The sequence below is a fragment of the Pholis gunnellus genome (assembly GCF_910591455.1).
Source record: "Pholis gunnellus genome assembly, chromosome: 7".
Lineage (NCBI taxonomy): Eukaryota > Metazoa > Chordata > Actinopteri > Perciformes > Pholidae > Pholis > Pholis gunnellus.
Genome location: NC_136533.1, coordinates 8,171,600 through 8,196,658, shown reverse-complemented (window position 1 = coordinate 8,196,658; position 25,059 = coordinate 8,171,600). Strand labels below are relative to the sequence as shown.

Genomic DNA, 25,059 nt, shown 5'->3' with positions numbered 1-25,059 from the left:
AAAGTATTTAACAATTTTAAAGTATTTAGTTGGGACTTGTTTTTTGATTTTGGTCTTTTTATGGAATTTGTTGACAGCAAGAAATATGTACAACATCACCAACCTTTACGTATACCTTGACATTTACTAACTTTTTTGCTATAGTGAAACATAAGTGAGGGTTAGTAAGAGTGTATAGATTTGAGTTTATTTTAGTTCTATAATACCAGCCTTTCCAGTAAACTTTTTCAAGTTTTCAAGAAGAGCTGAAAGAAGAGAAAAACTACATCAGGGTTGTCAGTCAAACCCACTACTGCTGGTGTAACACCATCACATCAGATATTATATTCACATTGTGTTATATGGTCAGTCAATGGTATTTTCTCTGCATACTAACAACAGTGAGATGAAGCAGCTACTCAATACGTATTTGTAGTACCTAGTCGTATTGCATTGGCATTTTGGAATATGCATGTCAATGTGGCCAAGGACTTTACACGTGTGGGAAAAAAACCTGCATCCTCAAGCTGATGACTTGCGCTGTGAACACAATGATGCACTGAAAAAGATCTGCCGCGCTACCCGAGGTACTGTCGTTTCACAATAACAGAGGAGAGTTTCTATTCAACCACTATGCGTGTTGTTGTCACAGACTGCACGAGTGGCCAGAAGCAAAACAGAGAGAGAGAGATAGTGTTTGTTATTTGTATTCACTGTATAATGGAGGAGTATGCGGGGGAAAAAACAGGCGATGTAGCCTCCGATGGGAGGATTTCTCCTGGGACACCAACACCTTAATAGTATTGACACACACTGACAATTGAGAGCAGAGGAGAGGTTTCTGTAAACCAGCCCCGTCACAACAGAGCCAAAAACAACAGTATTTTAAGTAGAAGGGATTATAGCTTTTAGTCATTGTGGCAAGATTGGTAAATTCCCAGAAGGCAACATGGGTAGAATAGAGGTCTTACAATCTGTGGATCCTCTTTTCCTCCACAACATAATTGCACAAAGTAAGTGGACAGAGGGCCACAGCTGGAGGTATATAGTCAAGAGAATGCAATTCTATGCTAAGAGTTTCACATTATCAAGTTAATTCTAACCTTAAATCCATATTAAACTCTATTTGCTTATATCTCCTCTCTTTATGTGAGATTGTGTGCTCAAGCTAGTCATTTGCGGTTCCATGAATAATGCAAGTCCAAAGAAATCAAAATGCAACGAAAGATAGAAATATATGTCACACAAGGTTTAAAATAATATTAAATCCTCCACTGTTGATTATCATCCAACTCTGTCTATCGCTGGCGTCACCTCAGCTGAATCTTCTCTGCATTTCACACCTTCAGTCGATCTGATGGAGAGAACAATCGTATGAATGATTGCTCTTAACATGCGGAGTAGCATTACAGCCTTCACTTGGATTCAGGGAAATAGACTAATATTAATCACTAAGTGCTGTGGAAGATTAAATTGGACAGTGCTCTTTGTGGACAAGCCATATAAATGCCAGACTGTATAATTATGATTAGGATAAGGCATCTCCCCGAAATGTTAATTAAATTAGGAATATGGATAGGGTCCTGAATAGCTCGAGATGAATGCGTGATGATTTAGACCTGTATCTATTGCTGAGCAAGGCATGTGCTGCATTTTAATTTGATACAAACCATGCGGATGTTAACTGGATAGTTCTGCAGAGTTTTTCTTTAAATTTCCTTTCCTGTTGCATTCACACATGTTCTAATGAAATTAAAGGAAAGTGCAGTGGAATGAAAGGTTGTTCAAAGTGGTTGCATGAAGCCAAATGATGCTTTTATGACTTTCTGCTCCAGTGCTCAAAAGTGCTGTTCATTAGAAAGCGGAGCAGGAAAGACTGCAGCGGAAAGCATTTGAGGGAAACGCTGCTATATTATAGGTAATACATAATCAGAGAGAGTGCCGTCATGTCATAACGCATGACAAGCCCGCTCAGGCTGACACCTGGAAGGTGATGTGTACAACTTTAATCTGTATTTCAATGAATTTGCATTTAATTTATGAAGGACCGGTCAGGTTTCCTCTACTAATTACAACTAGAGAATGAGAACTATTTTTCACCTGCATGCGTGATCATATCCATCAAGTGCTGCTCTTTCCTTGTCCCTATCCAGATTCATCCTGCAAAACATTTTATCCAACATTTCTAGTATTACTATTATTTATTGGTATAGTTGGTCTTTAGGATGCAGGCATTGTGTAATAACCACGTAACTACACACATTTAACCTTTAAAACGTTAGATTATGTGCTGAGTGAATGATGCTGCTTTTTGTTTCTGTGGCTCATCGGATGTTTAGTGAGACATCAATTATTATGTATTTGTTATTCTAACAGTACATGAGTTAAACACCTTAATATACCGTAAATTCAGCCAAAAATAATGGCACAAAAGATTATCATATCAACGTTTGTGTGTTGGTAAGATAATCGTTTGAGAAGCCTCCTGGATTAAAGCTGATGTCACACGGTAGACTTTGGTGATCTAAAAACAGGCTTAGAACTTAATCTTCTTATTAAATTGTCATTCACATGTTATAAAAAGTTGCAACCTTTTTGCAAATGAAATCCAATCTACATTTAAAATGTCAAATATGACCTGCATTCTGCATAGAATTGTTCATGGATTGTGAATTGCTTCGTCCCTTATGTCTGGAATGAGGCCGAACACAAATAATTGATCTCAAATTGTTGGTTTTGTGTCAAATAGTGACCCATTGATATCTTAGGTATGGGGTCAAACAATCTCCCTGCTGCTATTATAATTTCCCCACTTGAACACTTTGAGACTTCCCATGAACAGTTCACATTGTGCACATAGAGTGAAGGGTGTTAAACTGCAATAAAAGTAATCAATTTATAAAAACTCAGAGCACCAAGTGTAAATGTTTCACTGTGAATTGACTCCACGTCACCGCTCTTCAATTGATTTATCTTGAACACTTCTGTAGGTAGAATATTGAGTGAACGGAACATCGAATGGCTGCCGGGTAAAGGTAAGAGGAAATCCATGCAAGCAGGAGGGAGATAATGAAACAGAGTGAAGTCAGACCCTTAAGACACATACCAGTGACTCGCTCTGGGTCCCATGACAATCAAGATTTACCCCTTTAATTGAAATCTGATTATTCTCTAGCCATGATGGACAACTTCTTAAATAAAGGCAGCGTTTCCTCTCTTCTTGTCAGTTGCACTAATGGCTGCTCAATTTTGAAGTACTCTGACCTTTCTGTAATGTCTTTTTTTCTGTTGAAACTCATGTTTTACTATTCAGATAATAATTGATGTTTGATATGATATGTTTAGTGGACAAAAAGCTATTTTATTATAAAATTGCAATTTACTGAGGAAGCCAGTTGAGTTCAATTGTTCCGGCTATAATACTGTGACACCAGAACATGGTTGGGAGAAAACGTGTTGCTCAGAACAAGATGTTGGTGGACTAATAAATGAATTTATCGGGAGTCATAACGGGATTCCTTGAGCTGAGGCAAGTTGGCATTGAGTCCTAACAGATGGTAGAAAGTTCGACTCCACTGAATTTGTTTGACTTAATTCTACTTTTCTGTTGTAGATTGTGTACAAAGAAACTTATAATAAGCTTAGAAAATATAATTCATTTCTAAAGATTAAAGCAGTGGACTCTCCCCCTTTTTGCCTTGACATTAAAAAAAAGAGACTCGCAGAGGATTTCTTTAACCTAAGGCTTGGACTAAGGTCCAAAGAGGTAAAATGATCCAACAATTCAGAACTTTTTGTCTTTGTTTTGTTGTTTTCTTTCCTTCTTCCATACTCCGATCATCTCATGACCCCTCTGATGTATTGTGTGACGCTTTGGAGGTTGGGAACCACTGGACTAAAGATGTAAACATTAGTTAAAACTAGCTCCACCTCAGCCAACTACAACAGTAAAATGTAATTGTTTGATAATGATATATATAATAATGCTTCAGTCACAGGGGCCATTTTCTACAGAACCATTTCTTTGATAGTTAGTACATTTTGCTGAATATACTTCTGTACATTTGACTTTGATTTGTAATGGAGTATTTTTACATTGTTGTACTTGTACACAAAAGGGGTACTTCACTGCAGGATCTGAGTACAATCTGAGAGTGGCTGTTTTGGCCCATGGGGACCACTTTTCTCTGGGTGCCGCTCTGTAAGACTACAGAATATCTTTGGAAGTGATAATGCTGCTTGTTTACGGGCTCAGAACACAAAAGAAGCTACTGTAAAATCCACAATCCAAAGAAATAAGGATTTCAAGGTATAGCTCAATGTAGAAAAATGACATCTGCTTCATTCAAAATTAATTTTTGTGTAATCGACACTCACCTACTATCCGTCATATAGCTGAAGAATTAGGCCCCCAGTTGCTCCATGCATGCATAAATAATGATAATGACTTACAGGAGCTTTGATGAGGAAGCATCTCAGGGTTTTGGTGGTCAAAGTGCCCTTGGAAATAATAAAGGGGTCTGAAAAATGGCTTTCTCAGTGCAATTTGTGCTATATTCCTTCATTGAAACCATTCAGCTTATTATGCATTTTGCAGCCTTTTAACTTTAAATTGCATTGTTGCTTTAATGTGTCTGATTAATCTATTTCAGTGTTACAAATGCTTGTGCATTAGGCCTACAGTACAATGTGCAAGAAATAGAATGCTAAATTAGTTTGAGATTAGGTTTTTATAATAGGTTTCACATGAGGGGCATGTCTATGTTTTTTCTTTCCAGAAACCGCAGCTCATTTAACACTTCCATCACAGCCAACAGTTCATGAGGTGGAGAGAGACTTGTGGTAAATTGTGGAGTTTGTGGAACAGCCCATTTACCCCTGGGGATTTCCTTTGAATATACTTTCAACTCCAAATGAGAAACACTTCTCCCCTCTAAAAACCAAGCTTGGAAATCCACCCATTAAAAAATCTGTTTGTATTAGCCGCATTTTGCAGAAGTTCTCATTTGACCATGAATGTTTTCAAGGTATACAAGGATTGTCCTTTTCCGTGTCAGAGATAAACAGTGTGGCAAATCCATCATGTGTCGACGGCTGTCAGACTCTGGGAAAAACAATTAAAGGTTCCACACACGGGTCGAGCTGCTCCAATAGTCAATGAAGCAACCTCTGTGTGTGGGCCCAGGGACGATACATTCATTAGGAAATGCCAGTGAAGGAGGGATGTGGAAGACAATTAAATGACCTACAGTATGTGAGGTCGAGGACTCACGGGACGGAAAAGATGAAGGGGAAAGAAAACTGAGATGAAAAACAAGAGTACAGAACAAAGTTTACTCAGGTCACTGTAATTATTAAGCAATTAAAGCAACTTGGATCAAAACAGGAAATGACAAATAGTAAAATTGAAGTCATTGTGGTGAGAGAAAGTCATATAGGCTACAGGAGGTCCAGGAGGGCTTCAGTAAACAAACCAAAACCGTGAGCCAAAACCCTGTGTCTTTGGCGTGCCTTCCAAAAGTCAACAGTCACCCACAAAGAGATAACCATGCATTAATTTGCATGCAAGCTGACGACACACACATTCTTGGCATTTGGCCAAGTCACAGACAATTTACGGCCACTGATGCTGCTGTCATGCTGGTGCATGAAAGTGGATGCCCGTAATAGCCTGTGCAGTCAATCAGTTACCATGAATCACATGCTCGGCCCATTAATGCTGCTTGTCAGTGGTGTCTACAATGCAATCAAGAAAGTGCGGAATATTGAATCATGGGGCATATTGTTCACTAACAATACTTGGCATTGCATTGATTTCAACCAATAGTCCTTTAGCCCTCAGGCACTGGGATGTGGCTCATTGATGAGACACTTTATCAGGGGGAAAAAAAGGTCAGCTCAAGTGATTGATACCCTCTTTTATGAGTGGTAATACAGATGGTATTACTTGTGCATTTTGAATGCTCAATCTCAATGACATTTGCTCCAACTGTGTCATAAAAAGCCAATGTAAGAGTGAGACTGAGTAATAACGTCCTTATTTTTGTGTGTTTGAATGTTATGCATCTATAAAACATGCCACGCTATCTTGTATGTGACGGCAGCGGAGGCAAGAGCCCTTGGGGTCAATGCGGAAGCTCTTTGAGCTGTTGTTTATGACTGTTGAGTGAGAGGAGTGGAGGCGCCACCCGCGGGTGCCCGGGGTATGGATTATTTGTTGAAACATTGATCCACACAGTGTAGCTGTAAGGCTGTATGTCATTAATCTAGCTTACCTTCTGTTCTTTGAGGAAGAGGTAACAAATAATTAGCTCGGATCGGATTTGACTTGCAAGTTTAGAAAAGTAGATCCAGGATTGCCCCGAAATGTAGCACAGAAATGCATGTCCCCCCCTCAGGGCGAATTGTAATACCTTGATCTTGATACTTTGACTTGTCTTCTTAGCATCATTGGCACGTCGTGATTGTTATTTGTCCAACGCCGTATCAAGGTAATACACTATCACGTCGGTAGACGGCGCTTTGGTGCGGCTGTGGATCCTTTAGGGAGAACATCGCTACAGGCTAATTTGATACGCAGGTCAGAATTAAGCAAGCTTTGGCCTGAGCATGAAGGGAACCTTTGCTACTGGTCCAGATGTCCCCCAGGTCTGGTGCTTGTAACGTCAACATTAACATACTAGCATTGAGATTTCTTTGTATTTTGCCATGCTTACTAAAGCATTGCTGTGCCTAGCAGGACCGTATTCTCTTCATCTTGTTCCAACAAAGTTAAACTGAAATTAGGTTTACATTACAGTCTATCAATAGTTGTAAAGTGACAGGATGATATCCATACTTTACCATCGGCACTGAACTAACGATTTCATTTCATTTCCATATGCATATTTCTTATCTGGTTCTGCTTACAGTGGCAAATTCACTTCTCCATGCATGGCTAATGCCTGGCGGTAAATTACATTAATTTTTATTAACCCCTGACATATCAGCACAAAATACCTGTCTCAGCAGTGCAGGCAAATGTATTATTGATCAAAATGTTCACTAGTTAAATGATATCCTTCTGCAGCAGGAAAGGCAGAGAGCAGAGAGATGGATGCTCTCGGGGGAAACAGATTTCACCTGCTCTATTCATCTGTGATTAACTTCTTACTTTATTCTCATCCCCGCTCTGTTTTGTCACTTTGCTCAGTTAATCAAACCAACAAGATACATGACTCACTGCAGGTTCATGTCTCGACTACTTGGACTCAAGGACGAACTGATTAGAATTGGTGGCCAAAGGTCAAAGGTCACTGTGACCTCATAAAACATTTTTGGACCTTGGGTAAAGGATTCCGATAATAATTATGACAATTTGACACAAATATCTGAATATCTGAAGTGACAACATTTTGGACGAACATGGATTTAAACTACAAATTAAATTGACTTGTTGGTTGAGGTGATAATTCTAGTTTACTTTGACTTTTTAGACCCGTAAGAATATTATCACTTTTTAGTTGCTCTAATGGCAGCATGTTCTGACATACTATACTAAGACTTTAAATTACTTTTTAAGACAAAATATATGTATGATTCACTATACAATTACTTTTTTGTGATGTACTATACAATTAATTGTTTCACTTTTTATGACAAACTATCCTATGACATACTATACAGTAACTATTTATGATGTTTTTTTTTACATTCTATATTTTGACTTTTTACTACTTTTTTCAACAAACCATGACTTTTTTTGAGATCCTGTACTATGACTTTTGATGAACTTTTTTCATTACTCTATATTTTTCAATACTTTTTTCGACATACTATTGACTTTTTATTACTTTTTTTCAATAAACTTTACTGTGATATTTTTTGACATACTAGTCTGACTTTTTATTTTTTTTCGACATACTATACTATGACTTTTTTGACTATATTATGACATTTCATTACTTTTTTCAACATCTTATACTATAACCTGTTATGACGTTTTTTAGACATTCTATATTTTGAAATTTCATGACTTTTTTTCAACATACTATACTATGATTTTTCTTTCGCCATTCTATATTTTGTCTTTTTAAGACTTCTTCAATGTTCTATGACTTTTTTTTTACTAATATATTATGATTTTTCTTTCAATATACCATAGTTTTTTTGACATACTATACTGTAACATTTTATGACATTCTATATTTTTAATTTGTATGACTTTTTTCGACATAATATAATACAAAAATACAAAATATAATTCTGGCCATAACTCAAGATTAAATATGCTAATTATGACACATTTCACACAAATGTCTAATGGGATAAAATGATGAAGTGATGACATTTTGGATAGACATCTAAGAAAGCCTCAACAGAGCTTTTATTTCTCTTAGATGTCTTCCTGGCAGCCCTCAACATATCAAGCTGTATTCTATATGAAGCCTACTCTGAAAACTCAGTGAAGTAGAATGGGGGACTCAGTAGATCTTAGTGCAGATCTCAGCAAGCTGTGTCTAGATGGGTTAACCCCGTCTAGACCGCAAGTGTGTCAGATGTGTTTTTCACTCGCACATCTCACACAAAAGATAGGCGCTCATCTTGATCTATGCAGATGTCTGCACCGGCTCCATGCAGGGGCTGTCTCAGCTCCGTCTCCTGGGCGTTACCGAGACTTGAAGCGTTTATTCAGGCTTCAGGTCTATTTTTTGACAATAGGTGTGTAAATGTGAAATTGATGCCCAAGAAAAAGTCAAGGAATAACTGTCTCTGGCCGCAGAGCAGCGGCTGAGCTGCCGCAATAAAGTCAACTGCATGTGCAGTCCGGTAGCTGTTAGCTGATAGCCGAACACATCGCCCGAAACAATAGAAGTGGGCTAACAATTTTCCATACAGCAGAGATTCTGTTAACCAAATATTCTCCATCCTTTTTCAATTCTTTTTTTAACAATGTCGTAAAATCCAAAATCTTCTGTGCACTACCTGCTCACCACCAAACATCAGATGGTCACAGAGCTGGTGAACATAGTGGAACCAGAACCAGATATTTCTTTCAGGAGATGGTAGAGACTAAAAACAGAGCTGAAAGTAGATTTCAGGAGGTGGCCAGAAACACGACTCTAAAGTATTGATAATGTTGTGTAAGTGCTGGATGTGTAAACTGGAAACTGTTTGCTACTTAAAAGATATGTCAATGTTGTGATCACTTTTTGTTTCTGCTGCCCCAAAAGTATAAGAAAAAAAAATTAAGTTATTGCAGGTTTTTCCGTATATATTCATCTGTTGTAGAAAACTGTGTGTATGCATGGTCTGCAGACACATTCTCAGTGGACTAAATTCCAGTTTATGAATGGGACATGGTGTATGCATTGTTTTTTGTCATTTCTACATCTGGTCCCAGTTGTAATGCAATCTGCCAAACATGTTAAGAGGATGCTGAGGACTTGCACGGCCTAATATTGCGTAATCCTTACTTTGTGAACCTGTTTACTTTGTGTTGGGCCATTTGCCTCTGACTGTTTTAATTTATGCCTGAGCTTTAAATTGCTATCGAACATTACGGAGGCCAAGTGGTGCAAGCAATAACATGAATAATCTATCGGCAGTTCCTGTTAGGCCGAAAGAGAATGAGACCTCCATCACCATTATACTCAGGGGAGTGAAACCAGGCAGTAGTAGCATTAGCCTTTCCCCTTAAAAACGCAATATGCTTTCGCATATTGAAGTTGTAAACATCCATCTTACTAAGGGTTGTGTTTGACGGCAGTCAATAATGCCATTGAATATTTCTCTACAAAAGGTATAATCACAGGATTGTGGCAGAAATAAATTGACCTCTAGTGTTTTTTGTGTAGGTCTTTTTTTGCTCACTCAGCAAACCAACATAAGCACTCCTTAACCACCTAAACGACACTGTTGTTAAATTAGAACAAAGTAGTACGAAGAGCGTCTATCACAGTGGTTCTCTATTAAATACATGAACCAGAGCCAACTCATAAGCCTTTCTTATAGACATGTTAATTAGCTTATAATACAACTAAAAGCTTTTATGCAAATCTTAAAATATAGAAACATTTTCCCAACTCAATACACACTTGGTAATTTCTCAGAAATAGAAATGCATACATCTAACAGCTTCTTAGAATAGTGACCACTTTAAATTCATCGTGCACATCGATTGGCTATTCCAGGCACGTCTGTCAATCTGACTGTGAAATGAAGAGCCAGAGGCTACTGACCCAGACACATCAGCTTCTTTTCGGCCATCTAACAACAGTTTCTGAAGGCTTCACACTCGCACATTAATTCCTTTTTTTTAGCTTGCTGCTTCCTTCCAGGACACGGATCATGCTATAGGTTTCGCTTGGAGTGAGTTGGCAACAAGTATAGTTTATGTCAGGTGGTTATGGAGGCTGGTGCAGACGACTTAATGAGAATACAAAATAAAATGTAAGAACAGGAGAACCGAGCATGGCCAACTGAAGGAATGCCAGCCAAATAACTCAGTTACACCAGAATTAATTAGCCCTATTACAAAGTCCTAATTTTTGTAATTCCATACTTTTTTCATCATATAAAACTTACTTAAAAGCTGTGTCACATTTAAAAATTCAAACTTCAAGCGTATTTTAGAGATACTACATCACAGACACCATTGGAAATGCTTTTTGATAAAAATATTTATTTCCCATACATTTGATATACACTTGAATGTCCATGCTGGTTTTCAGTGAAACATTGAAATCACAGATATGATTTTGTGATATGTTACGATCCCCAATGTCTCAACTTTTTGCTAAACCTGTCTTGGAGCAGATGACGCTTGATTGAGACCTAACTGCTGTCTATGACATTGTTCCAGTTATAATATTATCTTCATATTGGCAGTTACTGAAAATACTTAAACGCTAATACAGTGTACAGTAAACAACTCTTTGACAAACTCCCATACCAGAGAAAATGAAATGATAGCCTCATGTTACAGTTACAAGGTAGACATCAAAAGTGCTTCCTGTCACAGCTGTCCAACTATAATGAATAGTTTAAAGTATTCTTAATGAGCAAGAGAATTGCTGTGAAACTAACAATAACCCTTGTTTTTCAATATATACTGCAGTGACAAAAACACTAGTACAAAACCTGTATGCAAAATTATATTAAAACAGCTCTAATAAAATACTTTCTAAGAGTACATATTTAAGTACCCTGCTGTGCTTCTTTTTTTCCAAAAGACCTGAAACAACAAAGTGATTGTAGGTTCTTTCTCAAAAGTGTCAGTGCATTTTCCACCATGGTGAGGAAGCATTTGTGGTGTGTTCACCGGATAGATATGTACCGACATTGGCTTCACAGAAGAATAACAACATATAACCTGTTCCACAGATTATCCTTCACCATTACTAATCTTGATACGCGGTTTGTAAACGGACGACGGTCCAGTGTTGCCCCGAGTCATCCAGCTCAATGTCTCCACAAAGGGGAGTTTTACAATGTCTCCGCCTACCAAAGGTACACCAAAGTAAAGTTTAACTACAATCATCTATTTACATGCATGGGGACGTATCGGACGGCCACCTGGTGTAGAACGCGCTGTCATTGGTCGAAATTCTGGAGGAATAAAACCTCGACCGTGACTCACAATCTGGAGCGGTTTACTGGCGGAAAGAGAGGTCCGAGGTTATTATTACTTTTTAATCTTTAAACAGCAGCAACAGTGAGCGAACCGCCTGTGTGTGTGTGTGTGTGTGTGTGTGTGTTATCACATTAGCAGAGCAGAGGCCTGTACTTACCCAGGGTATCTTTTGGTTGTCTGGCTTAACTAACCCTAACAACTGTGATCCTGCTAAACCCTCCCAGGGTTTCTCATATGAGGCTATGAGCGCGGTCACATAAAAGGGCCGGTGTTTGCAGCATATGACCAATCATAAACAAGCCGACTGTGTGAAAGCATAAATTAGTAGGTTTACAATATCACGGCCCCATCTATGAGTAGATCTGACTATATTACGTTTGTGTATTCTATTAAATGATTGTGTTGCTTAGATGTAGTCTTTCAGAATAGAAGATACTTTATTCATCCCCATGGGGAAATTATGTATGAAAATGTTAGCCTTATTTTTTATGTGAAACGGACTTGGAGGACATAAATAAATTGCATGAATATTACAAATATAATACAAATAGTATAATACTAATAAGCCTGATATTAGTTTAGGCTAATCTTTATCCAATTCGAATGTCAACGTTATGAATGAAGCTTTGATCTATTCAGTACAGCCCGACTTACATGATGTACTATAAGAAGTCTACTAACGTCTTTGAATTATTATAGCCTATTTTTTATTTATTATTTTGCTTTGAAGTCTGTTTCACGCTGCCGGGGTTGAAGCAGAAAGAATGAGGCTAAAATACAGCTCTAGATGAGGCAGAGATATTATGAACCTTTACATTTACGCACAGATTCTTTTGACAGCTTTCCTTTCTGCTTTTGGCAGTTAAGTATGTGTTGCTTTCACCCTGGATTATGATTTTTAACTTCTTTGTATTTGTGCAATATTATCTCACGATCCATTCACCAGGCTTTGATTGGTCAGTTGGGCTTTTAAACAAGTTGATCTCTTATCTTGAACATAACCAGCTCCGGAGCCGCTGTGAAGTTACCTCCCAAAACCCATAATCCTGCTTCTTAGCACAGGCCCCAGCTGCTGTGCATGTGTTCCTGCTACGAACCAGCAGACACACAACCTCTGCATGTCACCGTCCCAATATGAGGAGCCACCCTAAAGACTCTGGATTGGCTCTTCTATGTAGTTTTTTTTTTTTAACTCTATAATTCTTTCCACCTAGTTCTAGAAAGGGAACCAGAGAGATTGTCTCCAGTCTGTGGTTGAGACTGACTTGTGACTCTACCACAGGATTGTCTTACATCTAAGACTCTACTTCCACATATCAATGATATCTGCGCTGTCCTGATCATCTTCTCTGCGGGACATCTCGTTGAACAGACGCGATGCTCTGTTTTAACCTCTTCGTAAACAGGTGACTGGCTCTTCCACAGTAGGTATTTGTGGTGGTCTGCAGCGATGCTTCCAGCGGCTGAAGCAGTGAGGTCTCCATGTTCTCACCGAATGTGTACTGTGAGGAAGACAACAAAAGTGTGCATGTATTATATTTCTCATTGCAGAATAAAGATTGCAGCTTTGAACAGCCACAGTTATGCGTCCTTTTGATTTCAGCTCTTCTCCTGACATTACTCATAAGAGACTCAACATGTTTTTTTTGTGTGTTATATTATATACCTGTTGCGTGCTGTGGCAGCCATGATGGGACAATGAGAACTGCGTTCAAATCACAAAAATGAAGTGCCACATTTATCACTGTCACTTCCAAGACAACAACAGTCTGCATTTGATTCATAACTGTCAATTCAGAGAGTGTTTGGATGATGAATATCTGTTACTACAACTACACAAGAATGGGCTCAGTAAGGCGTAACCGCATTGGTGGGAGCTACAGCTGCAGCATTCCAGATATGCTTCATTATTGACTGCTTTTGTGTCACCAAGTGAACAGCAAAGATAAAACTTCCAGCCCTGAAGCCAGTTAATATAAGCAGCGGCGGCTTTTGTCACGTACAGTATGAAAATAAGGATGCAGGCCTTTTGTTTTCCTATCACGCCATTGTTTCACTGCTCTAGTAAATAAGAGGAAATCACTATTTTACAGCATCTCATTTGACTCCAGTTTGGCCAAGCATTAGCTAAGTCAAGGCACACTTTCTTTATTATCTTTCATATACTGCAACAGGCAATAAAGCACCATTAACAGCCGCCTATCGATTTTTATGTGGATGCTGCGGGTACTTTGTCCACACAGCCATCACGATGTCTCAAACTAGCATCAGCACTAAAGATTTTACAACTCTTCTGTGGGCTTGGCTGCGTAATGGTAGCGCTCTTTATTGCAAGCTCCTCTGCTGGCTGGGAGAACTGGGCTGACTAAGGAGCTCTTGGTGGGATGGAAATGAGAGTTTCCTCCAGAATTGCCTGCTCCAGGCTTTAGGATGCGGCCCTCCAAGGACTGAGAGGGAACAAAGTGGGAGGGGGCCCGAGGAGCTGGAGCAACAGGAAGTGCGGATAAAAGCTTCAAAAAAATATAGCAACAAAGGGATGAAATGCTCTTCGGTCAGACCGTGCTCTTTTCTAATAGGCTAATTGTACAACAAGGTCTTGTTTATTTAATACAGGACTCGTATTATGATTACTAATGACAAACCGCAGCACTCCTCCGCCTCCTGAAACCAGGTGGAGTCTGGCATTTACTGTCTTGGATGCTGTATGTCTGTGCTGTCGGAGAGACTGATGGAAGCACGAGGGCCGAGTGCACCGTAATGAAGGCCGCTCGTTTACTTAATGGCTGAGAACATTGCCCGCGCTGATAGTGGCCAGGCTGGGCCCCGTGGCGGTAATGGATGGAGACCAGCTAATGAGGCTTCCCTTAGTCCCCCGATCGCTGCCTGCATGTTGACCGGTGTGCTGAAATCAACAAGGGCCGATCGAAGGCGAGCCGCCAACGCAGCAGAGAGCTCTCCGGCTGACTTGCTCCCTCGTCGATGACGGATGTGTAGCGGACTCTTTAAGCTATGGAAGCTGAAAACGCATAAATAACGCAAAGTCAATTTGACAGATGTCAAACTTTTTTTGAATCCCAGTTCTGTCTTTACTGGCAGCGCTCTTTAGGGGCGCCGTACCAACTCAAAAGGAAATGTTTAGAGTTTACAGAAGGCGTGAAGATGCAGCCAGGCCTCACCAGCTGTTCCAAGTCTATGCACAAAACCAAGAGGAGGATATTACAGTATGAGGGTGGAGATTATTGTCAACAAATCCAATGAAAAGACCAAAACAACAATGAATCGCTCCTACTAACAAGCATTGTCTGTGTGTCCCAAATCTGATAAAAGCTTATCGCTCTGTGCCAAAGACTTCCATTGATGTCCAAAAACTTTTAAAAGCACATCAATGAGCAACACAATTTCACTGGCTGTTACGTTTCTTCACTTCATCTTCTTTCAGCCTTTTATCTGAAAACATCTAAAGCGACCGAAGCAGGGTGGGGCTGATTTGTCTGGTTTGGGAGAGCTAAGACAGGATGACGGCAATGTGTAGCAGGCTATTGATTAAGCACTGCAATGGCCTGGAGTGCCTATTGATAATGCAATGACCACCAAATAGTCTGGACCGACACCAGACACAGAGGGACCAGAGAGAATGCTTAAGAGTGGGCGGTATACTGGTTTCATCACAGTTGCCAGTATCCTCTCAGCCACAACATGGATTTTGCAATTCCTGATGAACTGCATCACCCCCCACACAGTTTACAATGTGTGTGGTTGTGTCCAGGCTGCTGTCGGTCCGTTTTAGCAGGTTCGGGCAGCCACAAAGCACGCCTGATGTCCACACAGACAGCATTGCTGCTTCGGCCGGCGCTGCTACTGCCAGCCCTTATCAGGTAATTTGGTCTATTTCTGCTGATAAAAAAACAGGCCGCAGAAGCTCTAGATGAGCCGCTGCTCACCGTCCATGTGTCTTTTTTCACGGTTCTGGTCCAAAGCTGTCTCCACTCTTTCTTCATGTGGGTTAAAATATAAAAAGTTATGTCAGGGTTTGGTTTCTTCAATGATCTAAATTATTTTAAGTGTAATGTTATTCTCATTTCTTATTGCTGAAATCCAGGTTATAAAATGCACTCACAAGTCAAACCAACAGCATGGCTGTTACTAGGAGTGAATCACATCACATTATGGGGCAGGCTAGTGCATGCAAAACACGTGCAGGTCTAAACCTCATCTTTATTCTTATTTGGAGCCAATAAAAAACATCAGCTTTTGTTCCCTCACATTGCCAATAGAGGGAGAATTGGTAGAATTATGTTTTGAGTTTAGTTTCCCTTTTAATTTTGTAATATCCTGATACAGTCACTACAAAAAACACTTAAAATACTGTGGTATACATTTTAAGTCATATTTACCACTCCTATCCGCACTAGAATAAACAAAGCCTTTCAAACATTACTTCCCCTTACATTAAGTCATCCACTTAACTGTCTGGAATGCTCTTTATAAAAACTTTAGCAAGAATAAACCTACTTCATTCAATTAAGGACTTTTTGCAAGACAGGTCGATTGTTAACAAATAAGCCTCGAGTTGTTTATTTGACTGTAGAACAACCACAGATTCCTCGTTAGAGAGGCGGACTCTACCTTTCGGATGGCGTCGTAGACGGCTCGAAAAGCCGGCTGCTTGTCATCATGGTAAACTCCCCGGTTACCGTGGAGAATGAAGACACCTTCCCGGTCAGCTTGTTGACAGTTGCTGCCGTAGATGCAGTGGTCTGGACGGTAGTTCCACTGGCAGGGAAACACATACAGGCTTTCTGTAGAACAGCAAGAGACAGAAGAGACATTCTTCTGATGTGTTGCAATACCTGAAGGCAGTAAGTGCTATTTTACACAGGGGCATGCTGAGATCATTGGATCATATTAATCAACTGGTGGTAATTGACCTCGTACAGTCTCTCTACCTTTGCAAAGGCCCCCCCATGATTGAGGGATTAATAGTAGCTTTGGTCTGGCAGCTCTTTGTGGATGGAGGCGAACCACAATAATAAAAAAATCTGATGTGTGCTAGCATGTTGTTACTTTTGTTTTTTTAAGCACTACGCCAATACAGTGGAAAAAAAATTCCAACGACCGTCTTGATTATTTTCAGTTAAGACAACAGTAGCGCATAGATTTTAAGACCTATACAATCATATTTAGGACAAGTTCAGACATTCAACTCCATGGAATTTAAGAGTCATGACAAAACATGATGTAGTATGTGATTGCACAAACCTGGATTATGGTGAAATATGATATTAAGAAGGTCCTGGTCCCCCCAGGTGATGTTGAGTTTATACTTCTGATAAAGGGGCATGAGAATTTCCTCCCACTTCAGTGCAACTGTTGTCATGTCATTCTAGAAAGAGAAAATACAGCAATCAAGAGAACATTCATACCAGTTTGCATCAGGAAGTCATAAACAGAAATTCTGCTAAATTAATCACTTCGTCAACACTTCACATCAACTCAAAGAAACTGTTTTGTCTTTCAAGCCAGTGTGCTCATTGTGACGGTTTAGAAATGTATTACAAGAGTGACCTCAGCTGGCCAGTCTCGGTGGTACAGCTACTCCTGAAGCCTTCAGCATTCTCAACTATTGCACAATGTCTACATTTCACACATCTCAAGACGTTTCAATGACTAACTGAATGTAGAGATGTTGTTTAAAATAGGCGAACATCATATAACTCCATAGATGAGAATACAAACATCCGCCTACCAACCTCGACACGGCCCACATTAAATGTGTAGTAGTGTTTGTATCAACACTGAGCCATACGTTTCACATAAACATGCCTGTGGACCTGGACATTATGACATTACGATTTTTCACATCTGCTTAGAAGGATGCTGAGAACGATGGTGCTGTAGTTCAGTGATAGGATGTCCACGTCCTTTTGTAAAATAATTGGTGAACTGTTGTTATTTGTGAATAAATATAATAAATGAAACGTCATTTAAAAGTGTTCTTAATCTGCTCTTTTGATTATTCACAATATGATTTTACTGAAGGATTAAATGTTCAGATGAAAGTTGTTAAACTATAGCAAGATTTATATAGTTAACTATAGTAATAATAATTACAGGGAGAAATCGCATAGTTTTAAGTCAAACAGCGTCAAATTCTCTTGGGGGTTCTTGGGGCTCCCCAAACGGTAGAAATTCAGAATGTAACAATGATTGCACTACACACACACACACACACACACACACACACACACACACACACACACACACACACACACACACACACACACACACACACACACACACACACACACACACACACACACACACACACACACACACACACACACACACACACACACACACAAACAGCTACCTGCACATTACCTTAAAAGATTTCTCCCTGAGGCGCGTCATGTTCATGAGCATGACCCCTGAGTTGATGCCGGTCTTGCCATAGTAAGGGTGGCGGGCAAAGCGGTTGTACCAGCCGATGCGTGGCTCCTCGTGCTCTGGAGCCATGGCCGCTAAGTGGCTTGAATTGAACTGAGAAAGAAGGGCCCAGATGTCCTCTACTGGCTGCAGAAAAATTATATCTGTGTCCACGTAGAGCAAAGAGTCCACCTCCTTCAGAATCAGCTGGAAACACAGAATATACAAAAAGTCATGAGCCAATGTTGCTAAATGTGTTATTGTTACAAGTTATACGCAGGAAGGATGAGTCTAGACCTACTGGCAGGAAGAGCCTCTGGGAGGCACAAGGTTTGAAGAGCTTCTTCCACTCTTTTGCATTCGCATTGGGAAAAGTGATGGGGTAGATGGTGTAGTTAAACTTGGTCTGAACTATCCTGGGCCAGGAGTCCAGCTTTAAGAAAAGATAGCACAAAGAAATGGTTTACATCAACAATATCCACATGTAAGATTTTGACTTGAGTTGCACAAGGTGTGCAATGGTTGCAATAAGGCCTTCTTAATGTGATTCTATGACAATGGCATAATTGGATATTGCTATAAGAAACTATGTAAAACCTGAACATTAACACACAAGTACATGCAAGTCCTGGTGTTGTGGGGGAAGACACTTACAGCATTTCTGAAGTGGTCCTGTAGATCATCCTCAGCAAAGATGTAAAAGTGCAGAGGCTTTCTGCTGAGGAGAACAGCAGACTTCAACATGGCAAGAGTCTCCTCTAGCCGGGGGCCACAGGCCACCACAGCCAGGTGACTTCTCCCATCACCATGCTCCTTGACTTCAGAGCCTGATCTCTTTCTAAGAGCCAAGACAAAGTCCAATAAATCAGTAACCAAGCTCAGTTTGTATTCATACAACAGCATGGATACACTGACAATTGCAATAGTAATGAAGATACCCGCAGGCTCAGCTGACTGGTGCTCAGCCATGTAGGGTTGGAATTGTCATCGGGTTTAATGAAAGGTAGATCAGGACTATCTCTAATGAATGTGATAGGCCTACATAAATACACAATAATAGACTCAATTATGTTAATTTTGTACAAGACTCTAGTTTTTAACATTTGCATCTGATGATGCAAGCATAGGTTAAACTTTAGCAAGACAAAAGTCTGCAAATAAGATACTAGTATGTATAGTGGTGTGTATGTGTCTATCTATGATAGCAACATTGAGGTTTCAGGTTAAAATGTGATATAGAAATGAGCACTGCCTTCATGTACTCATGATCATGGGATGGCTTTACTCTAACGGCTGAAAGTGTTGTCAGTATGTGTGTTTCTGAGAACTGCTTGTGTTTATGACTTCATGATCAAGAGTAGTTTCAAGGTACACTGTGAGTGCATCAATAGGCCCAGCCTTTACTCTGAACCGTTGACTTATGAAGTATGTGCGAGTTGCAAGTTGAAGTCTACTGTTTGTAAATAACATTGGTATATATGTTAATAGAGATGCACAAAATCAGTCATACCTAATAGATGATTCCAATAAGCAGTTCACTCCACAAACATCAGCAGGCAGTCTCCAATATGGATTCCAGTAAGAAACTGACAGTTTTCTACACCTGACAGAATGAAAACATGATCTTTTGGATCCTCAAAGTTAAATGAATCTCTTATACATCAGACATGTTTAAGGATTAGATCTGCCCTGAACTACCTCCTACAGTTAACGTTAGTTGTTAAACAGTTGGCCGTTAGTTAGTTAGCAGTAATGTTAATAGTTAGTTAGCTAGTCAATGATCTAGCTAACAGGTGGTAGCGTATATATTTATACAAGAAAGCATTAGCAATGTGAAACACATAACCTTATAGACCGTGGGTGTGAAACAACACAATTAATAGGCTGAGCATATTTTCAATTTATCCAGCCAACGTTAATGATTAATTATCAGCTCGGCTGAGTAGCCTTAGCTATGTTTTCCGTTAAAGCTAGCTTTAGCGTGTCAATTAACGTTTTAACGGTATAGTATGTGTTATTTTGGTCAAACTTAACAGTCACACTAACCTTATAGCAACTAGCGTACAAATGTAGGTAAAGCTAACCAGTAGCTAAGTTACAAATGTGCTCAGTAATGAAATGAACGTTAGGTGACAGAGATTAGCTAGCTAGCCAAGCTACCTGTCAAGCCCTTCATCGCGGTCTCGAAGGCCTGCGAGTCCGGGCTTTTTCCTGAGAAGGTGCCCGGTGTCACGACTGCGCCTGTCGGGTATCCCCTGTTCGTTCAGGTCCCAGTCGTCTCCGTCCTCCAAGGTGGAGGCTAGTTGATTGAACACAAACAACAGTGAAAAGAAGGTGCTGACCATGCACAGGAGAAATGCTTGATGATAGCATCGCATTTTGCATTTCCAGTTGTATGCGCTAACTCAACATTTTTGTCGTTGATCTTAGCTACGATGCGACCTTAACAAATCTATCTCACAAATGTCAAGTCAGAAGCTGAACCGAAGAGCATAGTTTGCTGTTTACAGTTTTCTGCCCCACCCACATCTGTTACACGTGTGTTTAGACTGATTAACTATCTGTCAGTAACGTTACAGCATTAGACAGACGGGTAGATACCAACGACTCAAAGCTCACCGCAAAAGTACATACTATCATTCCTAATGTCGCACAGGATGGGAACACAGAGTCACATATTCTGGTAAATGGTTAAGAAAGTGACTCAACCAGAATCCCATTTTCTTGGCTTGCAAGTTAAGAATGAGGACTGTGGAAGTGGTGTGTACACTGAATACAGCAACCAGACCTTTGCTAAAGTACATCAAGGTTTCACTTATGAATGGTAAGGTGGTAAAGTTAGTTACTTTCCATCATTGTTTCTAAAGGCCTTTCTTTCAAGACACAACTACAGCAACGACAAGGAGCATGGTGCAGGGTAAAAAAACAAACGCCCACATACAGTACGTTGAAGTGTGTGCGACTCATTGATTGACCTGAACTGGCTACCAAGTCTTTTACCCTTTCATGTCTTGCCTTTATGCAACGTATCGGTCATAGTGAGGGTAAAAAGGTTTAACACATTCAAACATATAATCCATTGACTGTGGAGTTGATAAAGCACATCATTCATAAAAGGTATGTTCCGTTAAAGCAACTTTTAGGAAATCCATGTGTCTTATGAACTGTTCCTGTTAATAATGAAAAACAATTAAATAAAAACATATCCAATATATCTACAACTTATTTTATTTAACATTATTTTACAATATAAACCATTCTATAGATTAAATCATGCTTAACTCTACCAAGTGAATGAGAAGCATTACTTAGAATAATTATTCAATATTTTTACTCAAATGTTAGACAGTTTAAAAAAAAGAAAAAAAAAAAGAAATAGATTGCATCCAATGGCATAAAATGAGAGCTGAATGAAGCCAGTGACCAGAAGTGTTATGATTTACTGACAATGGAAAAGTGGAAATAATGCTAAAAAAATGTTATCATGAACATAGAACGCCATTAAGTGCAAATAACGATAACAAAATACAAGGATAAACTACAATTCTGAGATGACTTTTTTTCTCTTTCTTTCATAATGCATCAAGTATTGTGTGCAGCTACGGCCAACCCGGTGTGTTGCTGACGTAACACTGAAGTGTTAAAACACAAGTAACCACAACACGTGGCAGAAATCCAGGATTTAATGCTACTGTTCCTTTGTTTCCAGTTCATCAGGACAGATCTTGTTGCAACAGTTCTTTGAGTTGCGCGCACAGCATATACGTCCTGAATTCTTTGTCATCGCGGGGAGGCAGTGAAAAACACAGCCCCCAAAAAACAGCTATCACATTGGAATCTATAGTATTATTAATGCAAGTTGAAGATCAATCTCTGGTTGAGGCCGTGGAGAGTGCAGAAGAATGGGTTGTGCTAAAAGGTTAGTGAGTCTCTCCGTTAACCGGCGAGGCCTCCACGTGGGGCGAGGAGCATCTGGAGACCCCTCGTTCAGTGTTGTCGGAGCTTGAGCCGCTCTGACTGTGTTGGTCCGCCGAGGCAGCACTTGTCGAAGTGGACGTGGGTTTGGCTTTCTCCTTAAAGTCTGTGATTACTACTGTCAAGTCTCCAACTGTGACCTCTAGATGCTGGGCGCTGCTCCGGTCTATGTTTTTTAACCTGGGCCTGGGGAGGAGACAAACAAACCGAAACAAAAACAGATTTGAAACCTGCTCGGGCAGAACACGATATGTTGACCAGCAACAAGATCAAAAGACCCCCGAATATGACGAGCATGTACCAAATTACCTCATCTTTTTATGGTTTTTCTTTTTCAGTGTTGGTTCTTTATCGCTCTTGTCTTTCTCTGATTTTTCTTTCTTCTCCTTTTTGGGGAGCGTGGGCGGTACAAACTGTTGATTCGCTTGCTGTGCCACCAGCTGAGAAACGGGCCGTGGTTTTCTGAAAGAGACAGAAACAGTCAATGGCCCTCATAGTCACCTTCATATCACGGGACATACAGTACGAGTAGGGTGAGCGTTTGGTTTGCACTGCTTTGTACTGTGCAACTATTCAATTTGACCTGGAGGAATCATTCCCGGCTGTGAAGAGAGCCATTACTGTCCCCTGTCAGGGACAATTAAATAAGTGATGGGGGACAAAATCCACAGTCCATTCTCTGTGTACAATTACAGGCAAGAGGGCTGTAGGAATGAGTCAGCAATTTCTCACTTCTGAATCCCTCGTCTTAACGTCAACGTTTTTGTTAGATAACTGAAATAAGGTCTGTGGTCAACATAAGCTTAAGAGAGTAAAACATTTTGTTCTAGGATATAAAATACGCCAGTGAATACCCCTCGTTTATTTTGAAGCGGTTACGTGTCTTAAAAATATGGTTGCAAACAAGCGGCTCAATGAGACTACAAAATGCCATCAAGTCGACAAGTCCCTCGTTGTGTACACAATACATCAACACTTGAAATGATGAAGGCACTTAAAAATGACAAGGTACGTGCATGAGTTAGACTGTACTTCCTGCGTCGTCCTAAGGGGCTAAAACCTTGAATTGTTTTGAGTGTACCTCCGAATACAAATTTAAATGGAAGCTCATGAGACCGTGGTGTAGTCCGTTCATAGCTTAACGTTAGCGTTTAACTTTTGCTGATTGAACTCGTGCTTCAAAAAAAGAAAAAAAATCAGGAGTATCATAAACGTGTGTGAACTTTTATTCTGCAGTAATCCATCGGAATAATCCCGTTTGCTTTTTGTCGAGGGAACCAGTGCAATGCTAATATCCGGGGTTGCTCTACAAACATACGTCATCCCTGCGGCACTCAATTTCTCCCTTTTCTTCTCCTACTTTCATCATTTTAACTTTACAAGTTCCCTAATTTCATCTTTTTAAAGTTACTTTCTGCTTTTGTTTGAAGGTTCAGACTGACTCCCCTTTATTTTCGATGAGAGATGAATTCACCTCCATTGGGTCTCTCTCTATTTCTATAATTCAATACTGGCAGACCGTCTGTGACACAAAACAAAAAGGGATCGGGACTGTGCAAGATCTTTCTCGATAGCACCACTGTGCAGCTAAAACTGCCCAGATATTAGTAAATAGAGGCATTTTGTGAAAGTCTCCCCAGGAGATGCCTTCATGGACCCATCTCTCGGGCTGAGAGTTATCCTTTTCCTCACCTTTCTAGATATAATCTGTAATGTAGTCCTACAGAACAGTATTATGCTACCCTGTATGATGAATTCTCCCCATCTAGCACATACGTATATAGGTACATCTTTGGCTTAAGTACCCAAACATACACTCAGTTGTCGGTTCATTAAATCCACCTCGCTTAAACTACTGTAGTCTAATACAACAGCCCTGCAATAAACCCTGTCTTTGTGAACGTTCTCATGCTTTGTGTTTTATAGATGTGTTCATTGAACTCTATGGACATTGTGGAGACTTTGGATTATAATGATGTTGATTGTATTGCGTAATAGTGAGTGTAACTTCTGACCCCCCCCCCCCCCCCCCCCCAAACACAGATTAAGTTTTATTAAAAAAAATATTATTTCATTTTTTCCCTTAAAAAGGTTATCAAATTTGCTAAATTCCCATAAACAATACTAAAGACATGACCTCCGTGGCACAGTAGATATCTGTAGATTACGGGCCTGCACTCCCAATTGTCCATAAAGTTAAATCAGCAACTATCTCAAACCTTTTCAACAAAAACTGGACATTAAACCCTTCATAAAGATAAGATTTTATCGCCGGGCTGTTGTAATGGATATGTGTAACGTGACCTGATAAACCTGCAACTGCGCGTACGGTTAAAATAGTCCCGCGGAGCTTCGATTATTTAGAAATGAACGGCTCCAGCAATGCTTACCGAGTTGACGTACCCTTCCTGACATCACACATCATGCACTTGAACGCCTCCGCGGTGTTCTTGAACGTGCAGACGCTACAGTCCCAGTACCCATCGTCCGCGGCGGAGGGCTTCGATTGCCGCTTTGGCCTTCAGACAAAAACAAAACAAAAACACTGTGATAACGCCATGTTTGCAATGAGCGCAATGATTTCAAAAGAACACCCCCGCCCCCCCTCCTTCCCCTGTTCGGTAACGGTTACCGGAACAGGAAAAGACACGACTCTAAAGTTGTGATCTGCCCAGAAAGTCGAGTCATTGAGGAAAGGGGAGATTTCAGGCAGTTGCCCCTTATTAAACCATCAGCCCAGCCGCCATGAACACTTCAGTTTAAAAAAAAAAAAAAAAGAAAAAAAAGAAGCTCCATCCATTGACCGAGCTTCCTGCTCTCAAACGGCCCGATAAAAGTCTCCACTCACAGACACTAGCGACTGTTTTACCTTGTGGGGCTCTTCTTGTCACCCATTCTACGAAACTTCGACTCAATGGAGTTAACAATGATCTCTGTTACAGGTGAAAAGAAACGCATTTAGCTGCTGCTCAGCTGTCGTGGAAACTCCTGTCGAGGACGGTCACGTGACACGGGTTCACCCAATCACCTTTAATGTAATCACTACAGACAGAAGCAGCAGTAAA

General features: G+C 40.1%; 2 protein-coding genes across 2 annotated transcripts; both read right to left on the bottom strand.

The window, feature by feature from the left end:
- Nucleotides 1–8,369: 8,369 nt before the first annotated feature.
- Nucleotides 8,370–20,504, bottom strand: gxylt1a (glucoside xylosyltransferase 1a). The gene is made up of 8 exons (XM_079162999.1): nucleotides 20,180–20,504; nucleotides 19,530–19,622; nucleotides 18,674–18,857; nucleotides 18,321–18,452; nucleotides 17,975–18,226; nucleotides 16,853–16,976; nucleotides 16,220–16,392; nucleotides 8,370–13,095 (listed from the first exon to the last, which is right to left on the bottom strand). Exons 1-8 carry the CDS (start codon nucleotides 20,395–20,397, stop codon nucleotides 12,934–12,936), a joined length of 1,338 nt encoding a protein of 445 aa, XP_079019125.1. The 5' UTR covers nucleotides 20,398–20,504; the 3' UTR covers nucleotides 8,370–12,933.
- Nucleotides 20,505–21,302: 798 nt separating this feature from the next.
- Nucleotides 21,303–25,010, bottom strand: LOC306698756 (YY1-associated factor 2-like). The gene is made up of 4 exons (XM_079163226.1): nucleotides 24,864–25,010; nucleotides 24,385–24,513; nucleotides 22,304–22,456; nucleotides 21,303–22,180 (listed from the first exon to the last, which is right to left on the bottom strand). Exons 1-4 carry the CDS (start codon nucleotides 24,950–24,952, stop codon nucleotides 21,940–21,942), a joined length of 612 nt encoding a protein of 203 aa, XP_079019352.1. The 5' UTR covers nucleotides 24,953–25,010; the 3' UTR covers nucleotides 21,303–21,939.
- Between the last annotated feature and the right edge of the window lie 49 nt (nucleotides 25,011–25,059).

Excerpts from the sequence above, each read along its gene's own strand:
- LOC306698756 (XM_079163226.1), bottom strand. The coding sequence starts at position 24,952 with ATGCGTTTCTTTTCACCTGTAACAGAGATCATTGTTAACTCCATTGAG. Across the intron at positions 22,457-24,384 it reads AGGAAGGGTACGTCAACTCG|AAAACCACGGCCCGTTTCTC; the intron begins GTAAGCATTGCT and ends TGTCTCTTTCAG. Across the intron at positions 22,181-22,303 it reads AAAAACCATAAAAAGATGAG|GCCCAGGTTAAAAAACATAG; the intron begins GTAATTTGGTAC and ends TCTCCTCCCCAG.
- gxylt1a (XM_079162999.1), bottom strand. The coding sequence starts at position 20,397 with ATGCGATGCTATCATCAAGCATTTCTCCTGTGCATGGTCAGCACCTTC. Across the intron at positions 19,623-20,179 it reads CGCGATGAAGGGCTTGACAG|GTGTAGAAAACTGTCAGTTT; the intron begins GTAGCTTGGCTA and ends TCATTCTGTCAG. Across the intron at positions 13,096-16,219 it reads TCTACGACGCCATCCGAAAG|TACACATTCGGTGAGAACAT; the intron begins GTAGAGTCCGCC and ends TCTTCCTCACAG.